This window comes from Capronia epimyces (genome assembly GCF_000585565.1).
Source record: "Capronia epimyces CBS 606.96 chromosome Unknown aczIQ-supercont1.1, whole genome shotgun sequence".
NCBI classification, from domain to species: domain Eukaryota; kingdom Fungi; phylum Ascomycota; class Eurotiomycetes; order Chaetothyriales; family Herpotrichiellaceae; genus Capronia; species Capronia epimyces.
The window spans coordinates 1,854,376-1,875,667 of record NW_006912904.1 but is presented as its reverse complement, the minus strand read 5'-3'; the positions used below and the strand labels follow the sequence as shown (position 1 = coordinate 1,875,667).

Sequence of the window (21,292 nt, the reverse complement as noted above, 5' to 3'; positions counted from 1 at the left end):
TGTCAACTGTCAGGCATGTTGGCCTTTCTGCTGCGTGTGATTGGCTTCTCCGTGACTCGTTCGTGGTGGCCGGGGTGGTCGCATTCTCCGTTAGCTGTTCCCCCGCACACTGTTCCGAAGCGAGACTCAGAGTCGGTGCGGTGGACCTTTCCCCCTTCCCAGGAGCCACGCCCGCTTCCGACGTTTTTCTTCGCCGCCTTCGCATTTCCACTTCCAGCCACTTTTCCCAAAGGTGCTATATCCGACTTCCCACCGCCCACCGCCCACGCCCACGCCGACTGCCAATACCGCCCACTCGTCCACCACTGCAGTGTTATTGACTCTCGGACCTGCTGCCGGCTTGCTGCAAGGCTGCGAGGCTGTAGCTCCTCCGCGGCGCCTGTCTGGGCGAGGTGATGTCATGCCTCGTCCGCGGGTCAAGGACGAAGACCGCAAGCGCGTAGCCCGCGCATGCGACACGTGCAAGCGGCGCAAAGAAAAATGTGACGGACAGCATCCGTGCCTGTTATGCAAGCGGCGAGGTCGCGACCTAGAGTGCGTCTTCAGCGAGGGTTATTCCAAGCGCGGCTCCCGTCGCCAGGACAGTGTCGCCTCGTCCTCGCAGCCCATGACCCTGAGGGATGCCTTGACCGACTCCAATGACGCCGAGATCGCCATCGAGTCGCTGTTGACGTTGTCAGGATCAAGGAGTGCCGCCAAGTCTCCTCAAGAAGAAAAGGACGAGGACGCGGACGCCGTGATATCGAGAGCGCCCGTCCCGAAGCTCGCTCGACTGCTCCGCGATGGACGCGGCAAGTTCCTCTTCGTCGGCGACTCGAGCAATCTGGCATTCGTGCAGAACATTCGCCGGCTGGTCAAGAGTGAGATTGGCGAATGCCAGCTGACTTCCGACCCTCTACGACATGCAATGTGCGAGGTGATTCCGCCGCGCAAACCCCCAACCGCGTTGCAGTCTCGGCATCCGAAACCTACCCGGGCCGAAGCCCTGGACCTGATCAAACATTATCTGTTGGCATCGAGCGGCGTGATAGATCTGTTCGATCCCGACGATATCACAGAGCATCTCTGCGCCTGGACCCGCGATCCGACGGCCGAGACGGATTTCAATAGCTCCATCTATTACCTGGTCATGGCGATTGGAGCCCTCACCCGCAGTTCCAGTCAATCCGACCTGGACCAAGCTGAATTCTATTTTCAGCGTGGGCGAGAAATTGGCGTGACAAGCTTTCTGGAAGATCCCAGTGTCCTGACCATCCAGGCCTATACGCTCATTACCTTCTACATGCTAGCAGCTGTTCGGCGCAATGGCGGCTTCATGTTATTGGGTATTGCCGTTCGTGCCGCCTATGCTTTGGGCCTGCATAGAAGTGATATATCCAATCTGTTTGAGCCTCGCGAAAGGCTCGCGCGAGAAAGAGTGTGGAAGAGCCTGCGAGTACTGGATTTGTATATGAGCGGATCGCTTGGCCGCCCCCCTGCGACCTCGGAAGTCGACGGTGGCAGTGTTTCGTGGAACCGCTCCACCCGAGATTACGAAGATATCCAGATGAACGGTCGAACCACTTCGGCGACCTTGAGGATCTGTTTCATCTTCGAACGCATCCTGAACGAGGTCTATTGTCGCCGTGAAGTATCCGTCCAGCTCGTGGAGAGTATATCTCGACAATATCGGGACTGGACGGCCCAGTTGCCGGCGGGATTGCAAGCTGACAGCCTCGACCAGAAGGTGGGCTCTATAGCCCCGACGTTGCGACAAACAATCGGCATCGCTCATCTGAAAGGTGCATACTACTGGTCCATCATACTGTTGACGAGGCCATTCCTTATCTTTAAGGTTTCCTCCAAGATCAAAAACCAGCCAGAGGAAGAGGATAGTGCCGGCAACTCAGTGACGATGACCCTGAGTGAAGCATGTATCGACGCTGCTTTGAGAAGCATCGAGATCGCAACGGACCTGGTCTATCTGCCCGGAGTCCCCAAGAGACTATTCATGATCACCAACAGTGTGTTTATCTCCGCCATGGTGATTGGGTTTGCCATCTTCGGGGACTTTGACAAGTCCTTTCCGTTGCTGAGCAGTATCACTCAGGCGGAATCTATCTTGACTATAATGGCCAAGGATGATATGTCGGCGCGCCGACATGATACCATCACCCGACATCTGCATCTAGCCGCCCTTGAACATATCGAAAGACGTGAACAGAAGCAGATGCAGAAACGGAGGCAAGACATCCACAACATCTTTGGTGATCCAATCAACAAAGGCGATAGTGCGAGGTCAACTAGAACGAGCACGGGCAATCAAACCCCGAGTGCCACCCCGGTCTCTGCGTTGCAGCACAACGGAGGTGCGCACTTTGACACGTCAGAGCCCATGGAAGAGGCAGCACCGCCATGGCAGTTACGCTTCGAAATGCCTCCTGAAAGCCGTGGTCCCGTGCTCACAACATCTGGAGCACTGGCCTACACTGGCGAAGATTCCGGGGAACAGCCGATCCCACCCTTGCCGCGGCATGATCTTGAGCGGGTGCCAGATACTGATTATCTCTCGCCGGAGGGCTCAGGCATTCCAAGCCTGCCGTCATACGCTGAGGAGTTTCCTCTCTTCTCATTAATGACCGACTTTGACCAGTTGCAGGATCCATTTCAGTTGGTGGAAACGTGAGAAGCGCTACTCTGATTTTCTCAAAAAGTCTTTTTCTTGAGCGGCATTCAAACCCGTGAAGAGACGTGCGACTTGGCCTGAGATGAACCACGCCCCACATGCAATGATCAGCAGATACAGCCCGGTTGGAAGCAATGACTTTGGCAGGACATTGAGGAAGTAAGGGTCCAGTATGATATCCACGGCGACAGGAGGCACTGTCTCCATCAATGTCCGATTCAGGCTGAAGTAATCTGCCGCAGCAAAGACCTGCAGAAAGAGAAATGTCGACTCGGTGCCCACAGAGTCTGGGCTTGACTTTCGCAACTGCAGTTCTTGGATGTCTCCTGCAAGAAGTTGTTCGTGCCGAGAGTAGGCATACGTACTCAGGGAGGTCAAAAGACCCGGATTTGAGAACGTCTGTTCGACCGTGTGGGTGTAAAGCCAGAATGAAGTGGGTTGCTATGAGGATTAATAGGAGAATGATGCACCAGTTGGAAGACGCTCACGGTGGCTAGCCAGCAAACCCGGACTTCGTACCGCCTGTGCGGACGTAGTCCTTCGAGAAGAAGCCAAGTCTCCGTCCCTTTTGGTGACTCTTTGTTTGCAAAGCTCGCATTGATGTGAGTTCGTACGCTGGGTAATCCTTCAGACAGTGGCGTCAAGAGGAGGTTGTCAATGCTGGCGTCAGTTGGCAGAGACTCAGCAGGCGGGGCCAGGAAAATAAGTTTTTCAACATTTGCGTAAGCATAGTGCAACCAGAGAAGGCACACAATGAGAAGCTGACAGCCCATTTCACTTCCAAGTCGTTAGCATGAAGCAACAATTAATCGGTCTTGCTGGCTTTCTTTTATGTGAGCGAACTGGAATCGGATGTTGTGGAGTGCCACTTAGCGCGTTCACGTGACTGTTCTGACGCGTGCCGAAGAATGCATACGATTGGCCCACATATCACCGCCACAGGGACAGGCGGTGAAGGAGAAGTCGCGCACCGTCAACAATCTGGCAAGCCAGGGAGAACCAACCCAGACCCCACAATCACATTCAAGACCGCAGTCAACATCCCCTTCAATTCTTCATCTCGTCGTTGTTGCTAGCTTATCTGCTGGCATCTCTCACTGTTCATACCATCATTTCTCCCTGACTCACCTCAACCGGCTCAAGATGAGAGAAGTTATCAGTCTCAACGGTATGGCAGACAACGCGTCTGGCCCCGGAAGCCCCTTTCCACCTGCGGCTCCCACAATCTCAACAATAGACTAACTTACTGGTGTCATAGTCGGCCAGGCTGGCTGTCAAATCGCAAATTCATGCTGGGAGGTAAGACCGTCGATGTTCATCCTGTGCACTTACATTGACTGATCATGGCAGCTCTATTGTCTCGAACACGGGATCCAGGTTAGTGGCACAGCTGCCACTGGCTGATGCGTATACTTACTCCTTTCCCAGCCCGATGGCTATCTCACCGAAGAACGCAAAGCCGCCGATCCTGATCAGGGCTTCAGCACCTTCTTCTCAGAGACAGGTAAGTAGTTCGATGGCTGACGTTGTGATTCTGTTGTTGACGATTTGACCAGGAAATGGCAAATATGTTCCCCGTACCATCTACTGCGATCTCGAACCCAACGTCGTCGACGAGGTCCGCACTGGCCCTTACCGAAGCTTGTTCCATCCCGAGCAGATGATTACTGGAAAAGAGGATGCGTCGAACAATTATGCTCGTGGGCATTACACCGTTGGCAAAGAACTCATTGATCAAGTCCTTGACAAGGTCCGCCGGGTCGCCGACAACTGCAGTGGTCTCCAGGGCTTTCTCGTCTTCCACTCTTTCGGTGGCGGTACGGGCTCTGGTTTTGGCGCCTTGTTGATGGAGCGTCTTTCCGTTGACTACGGCAAGAAGTGCAAACTTGAATTTTGCGTGTACCCGGCTCCTCAAGTTGCCACCTCTGTTGTTGAGCCATACAACTCGATCCTTACAACCCACACTACACTGGAGCATTCGGACTGTAGTTTCATGGTCGACAATGAGGCAATCTACGACATCTGCCGACGAAACCTGGGCATCGAGCGACCCAGCTACGAAAACTTGAACCGACTGATTGCTCAAGGTAGAAAAGGCTACTTGTCTTTATATTGTCTTCTAGCTAATCCCGGAACTAGTTGTCTCTTCCATCACTGCTTCCCTCCGATTTGACGGTTCTCTGAACGTCGACCTCGCAGAGTTCCAAACCAACCTGGTCCCGTACCCTCGCATTCACTTCCCCCTGGTTGCGTATGCTCCGGTGGTGTCGGCTGCCAAAGCACAGCATGAGGCCAACTCGGTTCAGGAGATCTCCATGTCCTGCTTTGAACCCAACAACCAGATGGTCAAATGCGATCCACGTAACGGCAAATACATGGCAACTTGTTTGTTGTACCGTGGTGACGTTGTCCCCAACGACGTCCACCAGGCTGTTGCGACTCTCAAGACCAAACGCACGATTCAATTTGTCGATTGGTGCCCGACGGGTTTCAAGATTGGTATCTGCTATCAACCTCCCCAGATGGTTCCAAATGGCGATTTGGCCAAGGTCAACCGCGCAGTGTAAGTTTCCTTCTTACCACGAGAGGATTATAACTAATATCTATAGATGCATGCTTTCGAACACTACGGCAATTGCCGAGGCTTGGTCCGCATTGTCCCACAAATTTGACCTGATGTACTCGAAGCGTGCCTTCGTCCATTGGTACGTTGGCGAGGGTATGGAAGAAGGCGAATTCTCCGAAGCCCGCGAGGATCTCGCTGCTTTGGAGCGAGACTACGAGGAGGTTGCAAGTGATTCGATTGAGGAGGGTGACGGTTCTGAGCTTGAGCACTAGCCTTGTACCGTACTCTACGTTTGGCTTTCTCTTCGAGCTCTTGGTGGAGGATTTCAGGCGTGCAGGAGCCAGAATGCGTTTAATGGATGGCTTCAGTCCTATGGCAGGGATACAGTGTTGAGTTGAAATTGGTCTCTGCGAGACGAACATACTTTCTTAGGATTGCACAAATGCAGGCAGTCGCCGGTCTCGCCAGCATGTAATTGATTGTGGTGACAAGAACCAGACGTGTAGGTACCGTAGGTAAGGCTCAGAAAAGAAAGCCTGGGTAACCCTGCCACCTGCAGTGCACGGAGTATGGTAGGTACGGAGTACGGATACCAGGCACCTAACTCAAATGCAGGCTAGAACAAACAGTCTAATTGACTGACCTTCCTCTACCTCTTGGCAGCTACAACTCCTCGTTCGTCATCGTACTAAAGCCCCATGAGAACTAAACCCCAGCCATTTCTTCCTTCTCTCGACCAATTCTCGCTTTACCTCGACTCTTTGACCTGCCCAAGCACATCGATTGAGCGCTTCACCGTTTAATTGCATGTTTTGTTTCCTATGTCACTTCCGTCCGCGCGCAGTCTCTAATCTCACTCGTCAAACCGGTCGCGATTCCGAGAACAGCCCATTGATTCTCGGTTATGGCGGAGACTATTGGCTCATCGGCTTCAGGTTCGTTCTCGCTATTGACAGTTAAAAACCGTAACTTTGGACCTGACCACTTGATTCCAGGCCATCCGAACCTCCACCTCACCCCGGAGGAGAAACGAGTATACTCGCAACTTCTGAAAGAGGCGGATCCCGATGGCTTCGGAGCTGTCTCTGGAGATGTGGCTGTCAAGTTCTTTGAGCGAACCAAGCTGCCGGCAGACGTGTTAGGACAAGTAGGGCATACACTGAAACTGTCTGAATTGGCATTGACTGCTTGCAGATCTGGCAGATTGCCGACGTAGAAAATCGAGGCTTCTTGACCCCAGCTGGCTTCGGAGTCGTTTTACGATTGATTGGCCATGCACAAGCTGGCCGCGCACCCTCAGCGCAGCTTGCGACGCAAAGTAGGCCAGCATCCTTCACACTGAAAGCCGTTCCTAATCTTTCGCAGCGGCGCCCTTACCCCGATTCGAAAGCACTCATGCCGAACAGACACCGCAACCTATCCCTCAACCCATCCCTCAGCAAACAACTGGACCTCCCTCGAGTCCTTCTACAGCAGGGCCTCCTCCCATCCGAGTGCCAGCATTGAGTCCAGATAAGGTTGCAGAGTATTCGGCATTGTTCGAGAAGTCAGGCGCTGAAAATGGTATCCTCTCTGGATTGGTCGCCAAACAAATATTCGAGAAGGCAAGATTGCCTGTCGAGGTTTTGGGGAGGATATGGAGCTTGGCCGACACACAGAATCGTGGTGCCTTGGACGTCACCGAGTTCGTTATCGCGATGCACCTTCTAGCTTCCTACAAATCCGGTCAGATGCGAGGCGTCCCTAGCACCTTACCCCCTGGCCTCTTCGAAGCTGCTAGTCGCCGGCCACCTGCCCGAGTTGGCAGTGGCTCGCGACCAGGCTCCAGTGCGATCACCCAGCAATTCAGTGGCTACAATGCTCGCCCACAGAGCCCGATCACAAGGCAGCAAGTGACCACTCCATTATCAGCACAATCGACCGGAGATGGCTGGGTCATCACACCCGCCGACAAGGCTCGATTTGATGCGATATTTGCTACAGTTGACCGCCAAGGTAGAGGGTTCATTGACGGAGAACAAGCAGTTGAATTCTTCAGCAACGCCCGGCTCTCAGAGGAGATCCTGGCTCAAATCTGGGACCTTGCTGACATCAATTCGGATGGACAGCTCAACAAAGATGAATTTGCTGTAGCTATGTATTTGATACGCCAGCAGCGAGGTACCAAAGATGGGCGAGGTATTCTTCCAGCGACTGTTTCCCCAGCCCTTGTGCCGCCGAGTATGCGGAGACAACAAATCCCTCCGTCCCAACCGCCAACAGCGCCAGCATTCGAAACCGCACCCGCCGCTACAAAACCGCGATCGGCAGCTGATGATCTTTTTGGCCTCGATGCATTTGAGCCCGCACCGACTGTGTCTGTTCCTGGCCCCACCCCTGCCCCTGTGCAGGCACCTCAATCGACTGGCGGTACTGATGCCGGCCATTTCGTAAATCCCACGGTCTTTGCCTCCTCCATTTCGCCGCAAGCAACATCCGGCACGTTTAAACCATTCGTGCCTTCCAGCTCCTTTGGTCAGAGCATCCTTCCTCACCCGACAGGATCCCCTGCTCCGAGTCAAGCCAAGTCACCCCCTGTACCGACTGATGATCTACTTGGTGATGCTGATCCGGAGGTCAGCTCGAAACTCACCAACGAGACCTCCGAACTGGGCAACCTGTCAAATCAAGTCAGCAATCTGTCCCAGCAAATGACAGAGCTACAAGGGACGAGAAAGCAAACAGAGCAAGAATTGTCTAACAGCACCGCACAAAAGAGGGCATTCGAAGGGCGTTTGGCCCAACTCAGGTCTTTATACGAGAAGGAGGTTCAAGAAGTCAAAGCATTACAAGAGCAGTTGACAGCGGTGAAGAATGAAACTAAGAGACTGCAACAAGACGCAGCCATGATTGATGGCACTCACCAAGATCTTTCGACGCAGCACCAACAATTACATATTGCGCTTGAGTCCGATCAACGGGAGAATGCTTCCTTGAAGGAACGAATCCGACACGTGAATCAGGAAACCGACCAACTGAGACCCCAACTGGAGAAGTTGAAATCCGATGCGAGACAGCAGAAGGGCCTTGTAGCCATCAACAAAAAGCAGCTAGCTACTAACGAGGCAGAACGAGATCGACTGAAAGCTGAGCTAGTCGCTACCCAGAAAGAACTCGAAGATGCTCAACGAGAGGTTGAAGAGTCGGCGCGGCAGGTCAAAGAGTCGGCACGACAAGTTGAGGCTTCACAAAAAGAGTTGGAGGAAGCAAGAAGCGTGCCTATTCCTTCTGTCAAGAGCCCTCCAGCTAAGAGCCCCCCTGCCGTTGCAAGCCCTGCCCCGTCCACGAGTTCGAACCCGTTCTTCAGACGGACTACCGACGCCCTATCTCCTCCGCCCGACTCTGGTGGAGAGGAACCTAAGGATAGCCACAGTGCCTTCGACAGCATCTTCGGACCCTCTTTTGCATCATCCACTGCGCCTACGCCTCCGCCTGCCGTTTCATTCTCTGGACAGGGATCATCTCCCCATGAGCCACCCACTATCCCCCACATTGAATCTCCTGCGTCCTCATCCACGCCAAAAGATGTTACTGAGCCACCTGCACCGGTCCAGTCGACACAGTTAACCTCTGCTGCACTCCCCTTTCGAAGACCTCTAGAAAGAGGAGACTCGATTAGTTCTTCCGTCAAAGTGGCACCGCCAGCTAGCCGAATGAGTCCTGCTGATACTCCACGTGCTCTGACTCCTGCAACCGATGCCTCCAGCCCGAGCGGACACGGGAACTCGACAGAGGATCCCTTCACAGCGGCTGCCCCGGACGAAGAGCAAGAATCCATCCGCCGAGCACTGCCGCAGCCGGCCACTTCCACGGAGTCAGTCGACGATATTTTCGGCAAGGCCTCTCCTGCGCAGCCAGGACCGGGAGACATTCCTGGAGCATTCCCTACAGACTCACATTTCCATACCCTTGCGGCCGGTATCGCTAGCTCGGAAGCTGCTGCTACCCCTAATGGCGGCAAGGGCGAAGCTATCTCTGAGACTGTGGCCCAGTCAAAGGCACCTGAGCGAAATTTCGACGATTTCTTTGGTGGGGCTGCTCATCAACGAACGGCATCACAGAAAGCTGCAGACTTTGACTCTGCATTCGCCGGAATTTCAGACACGCCAGCAACCAACGGTACTGAAGGGGGCGCTAATAAAGAATTCCCCGATATTCAGGAAATTGATGGCGACGATGATAGCAGTGATTATAGTGACGAGACGCCTATGAAGTTTGATGATGATTTCAATGCCACATCTCCCCCGCGAGATGTCCCGACTGACACTGAAACGAAGACTGAGCAACAACCAGAGGTTCCACCTCCGTTGAAAGAAAAGTTATCGCCGCGTCCTGCTTTGGGAAACCCGGCCTCTACCACAGGCTCTCTGCCGGCTGCTGATCAACAGATCTCCCCTCCGACCTATGGTGATTCGATTCCGCAGGACAACCCTACACATTTTCCAAGGGAATACGAAGGGTTATTACCAGAGAGAGAAGATCCCACTTTCCCTCCTCCCACGGCTGGCGGGTCTTCAAATCCTGCCGCGCTCCCAAGTGGGAGTCCTCCTGCATATGGCCCTGGGGCCCATGACAGAGACCCGTCAGAGACAAAACCGACAGGACCACCTCCCACTAAAGCAGCACCTTTTGATTTTGACTCTGCATTCGAAGGCGTGGGGTCTGCCCCGGTTGAAGATGACGACGATGATGACGAAGCCGATGTGTTCGATCCAGCCAAGAACACGACAGACTTTGATCCGACATTTGACACCCCGCCTCTGTCCCAAGCCTCCACCGCTCTGCATCGATCTGTATACGATTCAGTGACAAACGGGACGCCTAGACCGACCAGTGAGGACTTTTTTAAGTCCAACGGGCCAGCGCCGACGAGCACTGCTGGTCCAAACTCTGCTGCATCACCTGTATCCCATGATTGGGATGCTCTCTTCGCACCTTTAAGCTCAAATACACCTGCAACCGAACCTTTGAGTGCACCCGAAGCCTCCGCGGTAACAGCCAAAGAGGCGGGATCAGAAATTACTGATATGCCATCTCTGGCACCACCCAAGGCTTCCGGCCAAGCGTCCAAGACACAACGGCCTCAGCCGGGACGCGCCTTAAGCACAGGCACCGAACATGATGATCCCATCTTGAAGAGATTGACTGCGATGGGGTGGTCGCGTGACGAGAGTCTGGCTGCTCTGGAGAAGTTCGACTACAATATTGACAAGGTAAGCACATGCATCCTCACGCATTTGTGCATTTTCTAATCTTCTGCTTTGTTATTAGGCCGCAGATTATTTGACCTTCCGATCCTGATTGGCTCTTATGCTCGAAGATGAGCATTCGACCTCCTTTAAGCACCACCAAAACCTGCAGTAGGCATCAGAGGCCTATGGGGATATAGTCAAAGGATAATTGTTCACCTTATTCTGCGACTCCGCGTTGGCGGCCTGGACACAGATCTCTAGCTTTGTGGAGGTGGAAAAGGAGATTACTCTTCGTTCTCTTTCTGTTTCCTCGTCCTAAGCTTGAAACAGCAGTTCTCCGCATGGGAGTAGAGGGTTTTCTTGCATCCGATAGGCGATTGCCGTCTGCACCTTTGTCTTCAGGCGTCAAGTAGGTTAGGTGTAATCGCCGACCTACCTGGAGACCTTGTAATCGATCCCTGTTTGATAGTGGCACTACCGCCATCATTTTGTATCTCCTGAGCAAAGTTGGAAGTTCTGGACCCATGTGCATTTCCGGCATTTACTCTCCAGTATTTTAACGTGCCTTGGGCATTGCTTTCATGCGAGCGTTGAAGCCCTGTAAAGTGATAGGTTATTTTGCCATTTGAATGGAACTTTCTCGGTATTCGAATGGCTTGGTTTATGTTTGAGACGCGAACCGGCCCAGCCTCTGGTGCTCGGTAGGAAGGGTACAGGGAAGAGAGTCTTGCATATCATAAGCATGGCCCAGGCTTTCGAAGTTCCCACCCCGGCCTCCCACCCCGGCCCCTGAGCCCGTGGCCCCAACTCATTCGACAGCGAATACGGAGTACATCGTATGGGAGAAATGGAGAAGAAACAGGTGCGGTCGACCGCCCGATGACGCTCCAGATCAGCCATGAAAACGAAGAGGGAAGATGTTGTCTACAAGAGGAATCAACAACTCCAACCAATCCTTTCTGGGGTGTCCGGTGCCATCCACTATTCCTATGCTGTTGCTTTCTCCCCAGCAAATACACCCATACTTCGCCTCTAGACCACCTCTGCTCCGGTCCAGGCTCGTTGCACCTCGGGTTGCTTCTTCTGCGCTGTGTCTCCACTGAACCTGCCGCCGAGGAACACATGAGAGAAGGCAAAGAAGGCGGTCACCGCAAAAAGAAGACTAGAAGTGCGTTAACGAGCCGAGGCCAGACCACCGGATTGCGGAAACGTGTGAACTCACAATTCAAATACACCCACGACGACACTCCCTCTGGCCGAAGCACATGCACCAACCTCACAGATGTTCGATTTTCTCATCCGGTCTGCGATCGCGGCAAAGCCACCGAGCCAGAAGAGAGACGTTGTGGCCTCCGCCGCAAGCATTGCGTATGGGTAGGCGAGGACAGGAAAATAGCGAGGCGTCAAGATAGTGTACGGGACGGTGATCAGCATGGTGAAGACGGCCGTGAAGATGAAGAAGATGACAGCCGATGGCACGTGGATTGTGGGATGATCAGTGTTCAATACGTTGGCCACTAGAAAGACGGTGTTAGCAGAGGCATTACCGTGATTTAGGAAGAAAAAAACAGTTACCGGTCGCTCCCAGAGCCATGGCAATGAAAGCCAATACCCCCTGCAGGACACGAAGGACAAGGACCTGGTTGATAAACATTTTGGGCGGTCGAGAACGACGGGTTTGCAGGCGATGTTGGCGAAGTGGAATATGGGTTATGGTGACGATCTGAGTGTAGTGGTCGATGAGGTGGATTTGGAGATGGACGCGCAGAGGGCGAGCCTGAGAAGATAGAGGAAAATACGGTAGCACTTTTATTCCTCGTCGTCACGTTAACCAGGCGACGAAACCGAGTGAATCCAGGAAACCAGCCGAGATATCACTAGACCAAGAGACAAGCATAGAAATGGACAAACAAAAGAAGAGCGAGAATCAAACCCAATCAACCCGAGACTCTTGTCTTGTAGAGACCAGCTCGCAGGACAGGGAGAAACACGGCAATGCAAGTGTTCATAAAGCAGTCGGACATGTCTTGCCTGCGCGTTGGACGTGCCCAAACGCGGCAAGGTTCACGCAGCATGTTTGGCTCTGGGCGCATGGAAAAATTGGCTGTTTGAGACGCGGTCAAACACGATGACTTGCATGAACGGCCAGTGGCTGACCGCAGCCACCGTGAGAATAGATTCGTTTGAGAATGATGGTGGGCGTGCACAGAGAGAAGAGACGCAGAGACGCAGGCACGCAGGTAGGGAGGGGGAGGCGGGAGAGAGTGAGGCGGGCAGCCCAAGGCTGAAACAACTACGGTTTCAAGCTCGAGCTGCGGCCGCGGGGGATATTGGATGGCAGCCATCCGTACGGAGTACACATTTCGAAACACGCACACAATTGTCAAACACCATCAGGGCCTTCTTCCCTCGTTACACTGCATCTCTATTAGATGTGCTGGAGTTCCACCTGTACCTCATCCACTGAAAGATTCTGGTGTTTCGCTCTCCCGCCCCTGCACTCCCGCACTTCTCAACCACTCTCGCCGCTCTATACACCGTTGTTGGCAATGTTGTCGTGGTTATGGTTATTGTGCCTCTTTCTCTTCGTGATCATTCCTCCCGAGTACATGATCGTGGGAGGAATGCCCACAGCGCACCAGAGCGCCATTGTCCAGGTCATGGTCTTCCACCCAGCAGCCGACTTGACTGCGCCCGACACCAGCGGTCCCACCAAGCTGCCACCGGCCCATGCCACGTTGAAGATTCCATAACTCTGCCCATACGCCGACTTGCCTGCGAAGAGATCAGGGTCTTGCCGCACTTTCACATCGCAAACCTTGCTGAACTCTGCCATTAGCGAGGTCAGTAACAGGGCGGTTGCGACCCCAAGAAGTACCAACAAGGCGCAGAGGAGTACAGCTTGTCCCACTGAGTCTCGGTCCACGAGTCGAAGCAACACCCAAAAGGGTATACTGAGCAAAAGACCAGATGCGGCGATCCAACGCGGTCCATACTTGTCAGTCCAAGACCCGATCAATGGCCCTGCAGCGCTCGGCGCAAGAAGTGCGATGAAGACCAGGCCGGCGCCCAGAGAGTCCCAACCAAAAATCTGATTGACGTAGAGGGGAAGAGTTGTGTCGATGGCGGTAAAGGTCATTGCTCCGACGAAGTTACCCCAAACAGCCACGAGGATTCGACGTGATTTCAAAAGGATCAGGATCGGCGGCAGCTTTCGCCTTTGCTGAGGGCGCGAAGTCCCTATCGTTGCAGCAAGTGTATTCTTTTCCTTCACAACTGTCGATTCCTGCCGATCCTCAAGCGGAATATCGGTTCGAGATGGCGTGTCTGCGGATGGCTGATTGAGTGGCGCCTCCGGCTCAAACCACCTTGCAGCGAGCTTCTTCTCAATTAAGATCAGTCGCAGAAGAATGTCCAGTCCAATGACTGCGAACGTCACCCCAAAGACAGCATAGTAGCCCGACCTCTGATAGACCACTCCGCCAATCAAGGGTGCTACCAGGACGCCCAAAGAGGTAGCCATGCTAACATAGCCAATCGCGCGGCCGGCTTCTTCCTCTTTGACCGTGTCGGCCATGAGCGCCAGAGCCACTGTCCAGACGACCGAGGCGGAAGCCCCCTGCAACAGCCGCCCGACCACGAGAACCGCTATCGTCTTGCCCAAACATAACATGAGAGTTGATCCGGCAAGGACGATAAGGCCTCCAAGCAGAGGAGCTCTCCGAGAAGGTGTGCGATCAGCCACCCATCCAAAAAGCGGAGCGAAAACAAGCAGTGCTGCTGCATAGACGGCGAGAAGCACCGAGACCCAGTGTTGAGTGTCCTTCTGAGATATATGCACTCGATCCTGGAGCGCGAAGGGGATAACAGGAACGATGATGCCGTAGAGAAAGACGTCCTGGGCATCGTGTTAGGCATCCGCGGCAGGTGTTCAGAAGCGGACTTGCTTACAGTGAAGACCGACCAACATACCGCAAACAATATGAAGCCCTTCGAGGAGCGGAACTCGAGGAAGACCGGCCTTTTCCCTCGCAGGGGAATCATCCGGTCGAACCATGCTTGCTGTCTCCTCCACAGATCCATGGCTTCCACAAACACATTTGGCGAGGCGTGACTGAGGAGAAGTCGAACCTAGTGTTCGACTCTGAGGACGAAACAAAGCCATCACCAATCAGTTCGGGATGATCTCGGCTCCGTCCGTCTATGTCCGCAGTCCCCGTCGTTCTCCGAGAAAACCAAGGGGCACCTAGAGGGGCATGATACTATCACTTCCCCTCAGTAGATCCAGAGACATGCACAGTATTGCAGCTTGCCGCGACAGGCGAGGGCCGTCTGGAGTATGATGACTGTGAAGACAGACACAAACACTTCACAACCAGGTGCGATCAGCCTTGGTCCGAGCCGGTCAAATCAGGGCATCCAAGATGTTAAGGATGCACACCTAAACAGCTGACCGAAGACCATGTTATGATCTGGAGATGTAGATGTTGATCTCAGTCAGCTGCCATGGCCCGATGGCGACGGTCTTTACTTATGGCCTTGGCCCCCTGGTTTCCAGCCGTTTAATGAAAGAGCCTGAGAGACCATGCCTCTTTTCACTCTGATACCGCCCTCTACAAACACCATGGTTCACCGGCCATCACCAATCCTCCGTCCTCGTGGCGCTGTCTATGACTGGAATGCCACGTTACTCTTGAAAGCCGCTGACATCTCCGATATGGACAACTATATGGGCGATTCTGTGGCTGTACAACTGTTCCAGTTGAACAACTGAGTATCTCGACCATAGCAAGCCCGCATGGTGTAGGGTTGGTTGCATCAAATTCTCTGTGTTCAGAACCCGCTATACCCCACGGTCGTGACAGAGTCTTTGCCCTTCCTCTCTCACTGATCCTCGCAAGCATAGTCTCCTTGATCGAGGGCATGAAACGGGGGGCGGGGGGCGGGGGGCTAAAGGCTGGTGCATACCAACCTTGCGGAACCACCGTGCTTATTCGTATATCTGGGTGCGACTTAAGTTTAACATACTATTGAGTACGGAGTACGGATACTGCTGTCGGAAAGGACGCCCATCGAACTGCTACAGCTCAAGGTGTAGCAAGCCTTGCTCCCCAGGAAAAAAACCCCCCCAAGCACGCCCCTCATCTCGATTGCCGATAACGGTGTCAGATAAGATGTATCGTCAGGTACCAAACAAGAGCAGCTGCCAGCTGCCGTGCACCACGCTGCGCAGCGAAACACAAACACATTGCATTCCGCCACCTCGCAACATGGTGATTGAACCATCTCTGCTCTCTTGCGGCTCGCACTCCACGGTTGTGTCCGTCCTAGGTCCCCGAAGTGGCCATCCATAACGATGAAGCCCGAGCTCGCGTGGATTGGCGTCCGATCACGCAATCGTCGAAGAATCAAGACTAACAAACGTTGCGGGGAAAGAAAAGTGACACCTTTGATCTAGCCTGTGATGACACTTCCCAACTCGCACACAAAAGGTTCCTGTCGCCCTCCCGCCGTCCTGCCCTCCAACCTTGCTCTTAGAGATTCTTTCCACAGGCTTCGGAGCTGTATTGTCCCCTTACTTGGATTCAGGAGCCTAAGCCCTCTACCCAGTGGTAGCCATTGAAAAACGAACGGCTCTGTTGCCTCACCATAGCAGATCGACATCGACAGCCTGACCCCTCCCCTCCTCCCGTTGAATCCTAGCCTTCCCTCCACCATGTCTGCCGACGACTACGTTCCAAAGTTCGAAACCCTGCAAATCCATGCCGGTCACGACCCCGACTCGGCCACCCATGCCCGTGCCGTCCCCATCTACCAAACCACTTCCTTCACCTTTGATGATTCGGCCCATGGCGCAAGGCTGTTTGGCCTGAAAGAGGTCGGAAACATCTACAGTCGGATTACGAACCCTACTGTCGACGTGTTTGAGAAGAGAATCGCAGCTCTCGAGGGGGGCGTTGGGGCGGTCGCAACCGCGTCTGGTCAAGCGGCTCAGTTCCTGGCCATTGCTGCTTTGGCACACGCCGGGGACAACATCATCTCGACTTCGAACCTATACGGAGGAACGTACAATCAGTTCAAGGTCACGTTCCCCCGTCTGGGTATCCATACCAAGTTCTTGACCTCGGAAAAGCCCGAAGACTTTGAGAAGGCCATCGATGACAAGACTAAGGCGGTGTATGTGGAAACCATTGGCAATCCTCGTTACAACGTCCCGGACTTTGAAGCAATCGCCAAGGTCGCTCATGCGAAGGGCGTCCCCCTTGTGGTTGACAACACGTTCGGAGCTGGCGGCTATTTCGCCCAACCCATCAAGCACGGAGCCGACATTGTGGTCCATAGTGCCACCAAATGGATTGGCGGTCATGGCACCTCCATCGGCGGTGTCGTGGTTGATTCGGGCAATTTTGACTGGAAAGCCAACGCGGCGAGGTTTCCCCAGTTCAACGAGCCCGCTCCAGGCTACCATGGACTGAAGTTTGCGGACACATTCGGTTCGTTGGCCTACATCACCCGCGTCCGAGTGGAGTTGTTGCGGGACCTGGGTGCTTGCTTGTCGCCGTTCAACGCGCAGCAGTTCATCCTGGGCCTCGAGACGTTGAGTCTGCGAGGTGAACGCCATGCGTCTAATGCTATCAAGCTGGCGAGATGGCTAGAGAAGCACCCGAACGTCGCCTGGGTGTCATATCCTGGCCTTGAGAGCCACCCTTATCACGAGCTCGCCAAGAAATACCTCCCTCGAGGCTTTGGCGGCGTCTTGTCAGTAGGCATCAAGGGAGGGGCGGATGCGGGCTCACAGGTGGTGGATGGATTCAAGTTGATCTCCAGACTGGCCAAGTAAGTATCCCCAATCCCAGGACGATGGCCTGGACTAATTGATTTGATTAGTGTGGGAGATGCAAAGACGCTCGCGATTCACCCTTGGTCCACTACGCACGAACAACTCTCTGAACAAGAGCGCCTGGACTCTGGAGTGACGCCCGACGCAGTCAGAATTAGTGTAGGACTGGAAAACATCGACGATATCATCCACGACTTTGAACAGAGCTTCGCCGCCAGCGATGCTGCTCGGACAGATGGAGAGGCAAACAAGGACAATGCAGCAGCGGAGGCGAAGCCAACTGTTGATGCCAAACTCAGTGGGGCCACCTGATCTAGTTGATCGGAATCTCTCTCATGAAACAGAATCCCACGTCTGACGATGGCCTTGGTTGATGTAGGACCGAATCTCTAGGATGAGGAGTGAATTTGTGCGCATACAGGGCGAGAAATATGGCCAGAATATGTCAGGATAGAGATAGATCCACGGTGTACGTTGGCACTTGGGTTTGGAAATGCGAGCAGAAGGAAGGGGCAGCAATCTGGAGTGTGGTAGATCATCTGGCCGAAGCCTTGGGCTAAGGGGCTATTTTTCACATGTCTTTTGCAGCACTCCGTATGCTCTTCGATCCCCGGCTGCACCGGACCTTATTTCTGACCTAGGCACCGACTAGGTAGCCATGTGCTGCGGAGGGCGGTACCGGGACTTTATCATTCTCTGGCGTTCATAGCCTCGCCTCTCCCCTGGTGAAGTGTTACATGAGGCCAAAAATACGTTGAGGTTTCCAAATTCAAGCGAGGTGTCTTCCGTCTTCCACGCTGTACAGTGCACACTGCACAGAAGGAAATATGCCCCGATTGAAGTTAGGGCTCGGGTGCCATCCAGCTTTGGCCGCTCCTCCGACGCTGGCTGTAAGTCCACCGGGCACCTGACCACCGCCGGTGTGCTAAGGCATCCCCACAGCCCCAGAGCCTCCCTGGGCCCCTCACGCCGCATGACGCCCCCCAGGCGGTGCTCAGGCATTGCTCGTTTGGCATGAAAGATGCCGAGGCAGCTGGTCGACGGTGGACACGGGGCATCACTGTCGCGTCCACTGATACGACGGTGTTGATCGTCTGGAGCTGCGGAGAGGCATCATGGATGGATGCATGGATGATGCGCAAGCCATCATGTGGCTCCTCTCCTGCTATCCTGCTACCCTGCTACCCGGTTCTTAGCCAGATGGTGCATGCTGCTCACTGCTCAGGGTAAAAAAAAGAGAGGCCATGTCACTCCCGCGACCCGCGTCTGACATCGTGCACAAATACCTACCTTAGGCACTGGCAGTCGTCCTCGTTACAATAACAACTCTGACATCCTCTGTACCCTCCTCCGCCACCTCTCTTCTCGTTCTTCTCCTTAATCGAAATTGGCTTTGTGGACGGCTGGCTTTCGGCTGCCCTCATTTCTTCTCTTTTCTACTCCGCCATGCCGTCCTTCCTCTCCTCACGACCACCCTACCTGCAAAAAGCAGATGAATACTACACGACCCCTTCCAAAGGCCAGCCATATTCCATCACCCTAGCCGGCTCCGAAAAGCCCGAGCGGACTGCCGTCTATCGCCATCACAAATGTCGCGATGGCCTTCTCCAAACCCTCGATCCGGCCGTTCGGACTGGCCATGACATGTTTGAAGTCACCGCTCAGAGATACCCCCATTCGCCCTGCCTAGGATTCCGTCCCTACGACACGGCGAAGAAGACATTCGGGCCCTACGAATGGATAGACTACGAGACCGTCCAGAAGAGAAGGGCAAACTTTGGCGTGGGGATTGTGGAACTACACGCAAGAGAAGGGATCACAGGCGCGCAATATGGCGTCGGTCTGTGGTGCCAGAACAGACCGGAATGGCAGTTAACCGATCTTGCTTGCATGTCCCAGTCTTTGTTTTCCGTCTCGCTCTACGATACCTTGGGTCCGGACACCTCCGAATACATCATTCGGCATGCCAATCTTGCCTGTGTCGTGTGCTCTCTACCGCACGTTCCCACCCTGCTGAAGCTGAAGCCACGACTGCCCAACCTGAAATTCATCATCGTCCTGGATAACCTCGAGACCGCGCCGAATGAGAGACCTGAGTTGTCCAAGCAAGCGCTGCTCGACACGCTCGCCGCAGATGTCGGGCTGAAGATCTTCTCGCTGGAGACGGTGGAAAGCTTGGGCGAGTCGTTGAACCGACCGTACAACCCGCCCCAACCCTCTGATCCGATCACTATCAACTATACGTCTGGCACGACTGGCTCGCCAAAGGGCGTCATTCTGACACACGCCATGGCCGTGGCGGCTACGTCGTCCTCGTTGGTCTCGTCAAAGCTCGATCATACTGGAGTGGCCTGCAGCTACCTGCCTCTGGCCCACATCTATGGTCGACTCCTCGAGCACACTGCGCTCTGGGCGGGTTCTCGACTGGGCTATTTCCACGGAAACGTTCTCGAGCTTGTGGATGATCTCAAACTGCTTCGGCCAACCACCTTCGCTTCGGTGCCGAGACTGTTCAACCGGTTCGGCGGAGCAATCAAGGCCCAAACCGTTGAACAGCCAGGGTTCAAGGGTGCATTGAGCAGACACATTGTGCGCACGAAACTCGCCAATGCAGACCCGGCACCCAGGTCAAAAGGTGCTGCGCCGCCCACGCCGACACAGTATCACATGGTCTACGATCGAATCTGGGGCCGCAAGGTCGCTGCGGCAATCGGTCTCGACCGTGCAAAGACCATGGTTTCGGGCTCCGCCCCTCTCGACCCTTCTCTGCAGCAGTTCCTGCGCGTCGCCTTCTCGACCAGACTCTTCCAGGGCTACGGCCTGACCGAGACGTACGCCGTTGCGCTAAGCCAACCCCCCGACGACTTCAGTGTAAGCAACTGCGGTGGGCTCATGCCTTGCCAGGAAGCATGCCTCCTCAGTGTCCCGGACATGGACTACACGGTGGAGGACAAACCGTACCCGCGGGGGGAGTTGCTCCTGCGCGGTGGATCGGTGTTCAAAGAATACTACAAGAACCAAGAGGAGACGGCCAAGGCATTCACAGACGACGGCTGGTTCAAGACCGGGGACATTTGCAGCGTGGACGAGCTCGGGCGATTCAGCATCATCGACCGGCGCAAGAACGTGCTCAAGCTTGCCCAAGGCGAGTACATTTCGCCGGAACGGATCGAAGGGGTCTACTTGTCATCGTGCACCTACCTTGCCCAGGCGTTTGTGCACGGCGACAGCTTGCAGACGTTCCTGGTGGGCATATTTGGCGTGCAGCCCGACACGTTTGCGCTGTTTGCATCGAAAGTGCTGGGCCGCGAGATCGCCCCGACCGACGTCGCCGCGATCAAGGCGGCCTGCGACGAGCCCAAGGTCAAAGCCGCGGTGCTCAAGGATCTGGATCGCGCCGGCCGCAAGAAGAAGTTTGCCGGCTACGAGCGCATCCGGAACATCAAGTTGGCAGTGGAGCCCTTCAGCGTCGACAACGACCTGCTCACGCCCACGCTGAAGTTGAAGAGGCCCGTGGCCGCGAAACGTTTCCGAGATGTGCTGGATCAGTTGTACGCCGAGGCCTTGGATGGGGAGAGGGTCAAGCCGGCCAATGCCAAACTCTAGACTAGATGTACGGTTAGACTCTAGACTAGATGTACGGATACTACTTAGCTACTTAGCCTACCTACTATTAGATATACTGACATATACGGAGTATCTCAACATGTCGGTGAAATAGCCGCTAAAAACAGCGGTCGTACGGCGCCGCTTTTAGCCCCTTAGCCTTCTCTACACCCGCACGCGTAGCCTCACCAGCCTTGGCCCTTCAACACCCTAATCTCACGTAGCCCTATAGTTTCGTCGTCGTAATATCAATATTTTTTTCTATACACCTCCACTTACCCCTTGTAATATACCAGCTACATCCCTCGACCGAGTTTCTCCTATCTTTCTATTTATTATATAAACTTTAATTAGTCAGTCTTGTTTGGTGTCCGCATCCATTC

General features: G+C 54.3%; 8 protein-coding genes across 8 annotated transcripts; 5 read left to right on the top strand and 3 right to left on the bottom strand.

Moving 5' to 3' along the window:
• Nucleotides 1–400: 400 nt before the first annotated feature.
• Nucleotides 401–2,665, top strand: A1O3_00698 (uncharacterized protein; the record flags this gene model as incomplete). Its single annotated transcript, XM_007730848.1, has 1 exon — nt 401–2,665. The coding sequence occupies one exon, from the start codon at nt 401–403 to the stop codon at nt 2,663–2,665; it is 2,265 nt and encodes a 754-aa protein (XP_007729038.1).
• Nucleotides 2,666–2,671: 6 nt separating this feature from the next.
• On the bottom strand, nt 2,672–3,429 carry A1O3_00697 (uncharacterized protein; the record flags this gene model as incomplete). Its single annotated transcript, XM_007730847.1, has 2 exons — nt 2,672–3,106; nt 3,154–3,429. Coding segments are annotated over 2 exons (711 nt in total), but the record flags the coding sequence as incomplete, so codon positions are not given.
• Nucleotides 3,430–3,808: 379 nt separating this feature from the next.
• On the top strand, nt 3,809–5,503 carry A1O3_00696 (tubulin alpha chain; the record flags this gene model as incomplete). Its single annotated transcript, XM_007730846.1, has 7 exons — nt 3,809–3,833; nt 3,924–3,964; nt 4,016–4,042; nt 4,094–4,169; nt 4,222–4,752; nt 4,805–5,228; nt 5,275–5,503. The coding sequence occupies 7 exons, from the start codon at nt 3,809–3,811 to the stop codon at nt 5,501–5,503; spliced, it is 1,353 nt and encodes a 450-aa protein (XP_007729036.1).
• A 632-nt stretch (nt 5,504–6,135) lies between these two features.
• Nucleotides 6,136–10,522, top strand: A1O3_00695 (uncharacterized protein; the record flags this gene model as incomplete). Its single annotated transcript, XM_007730845.1, has 3 exons — nt 6,136–6,378; nt 6,426–6,549; nt 6,597–10,522. 3 exons carry the CDS (start codon nt 6,136–6,138, stop codon nt 10,520–10,522), a joined length of 4,293 nt encoding a protein of 1,430 aa, XP_007729035.1.
• A 972-nt stretch (nt 10,523–11,494) lies between these two features.
• A1O3_00694 (uncharacterized protein) lies at nt 11,495–12,116 on the bottom strand (the record flags this gene model as incomplete). The annotated part of the gene is made up of 3 exons (XM_007730844.1): nt 11,495–11,624; nt 11,685–11,979; nt 12,038–12,116. The coding sequence occupies 3 exons, from the start codon at nt 12,114–12,116 to the stop codon at nt 11,495–11,497; spliced, it is 504 nt and encodes a 167-aa protein (XP_007729034.1).
• An 876-nt stretch (nt 12,117–12,992) lies between these two features.
• Nucleotides 12,993–14,545, bottom strand: A1O3_00693 (uncharacterized protein; the record flags this gene model as incomplete). Its single annotated transcript, XM_007730843.1, has 2 exons — nt 12,993–14,360; nt 14,414–14,545. 2 exons carry the CDS (start codon nt 14,543–14,545, stop codon nt 12,993–12,995), a joined length of 1,500 nt encoding a protein of 499 aa, XP_007729033.1.
• Nucleotides 14,546–16,178: 1,633 nt separating this feature from the next.
• Nucleotides 16,179–17,615, top strand: A1O3_00692 (O-acetylhomoserine (thiol)-lyase; the record flags this gene model as incomplete). Its single annotated transcript, XM_007730842.1, has 2 exons — nt 16,179–17,299; nt 17,351–17,615. The coding sequence occupies 2 exons, from the start codon at nt 16,179–16,181 to the stop codon at nt 17,613–17,615; spliced, it is 1,386 nt and encodes a 461-aa protein (XP_007729032.1).
• A 1,134-nt stretch (nt 17,616–18,749) lies between these two features.
• A1O3_00691 (long-chain acyl-CoA synthetase) lies at nt 18,750–20,909 on the top strand (the record flags this gene model as incomplete). The annotated part of the gene is made up of 1 exon (XM_007730841.1): nt 18,750–20,909. One exon carries the CDS (start codon nt 18,750–18,752, stop codon nt 20,907–20,909), a length of 2,160 nt encoding a protein of 719 aa, XP_007729031.1.
• Between the last annotated feature and the right edge of the window lie 383 nt (nt 20,910–21,292).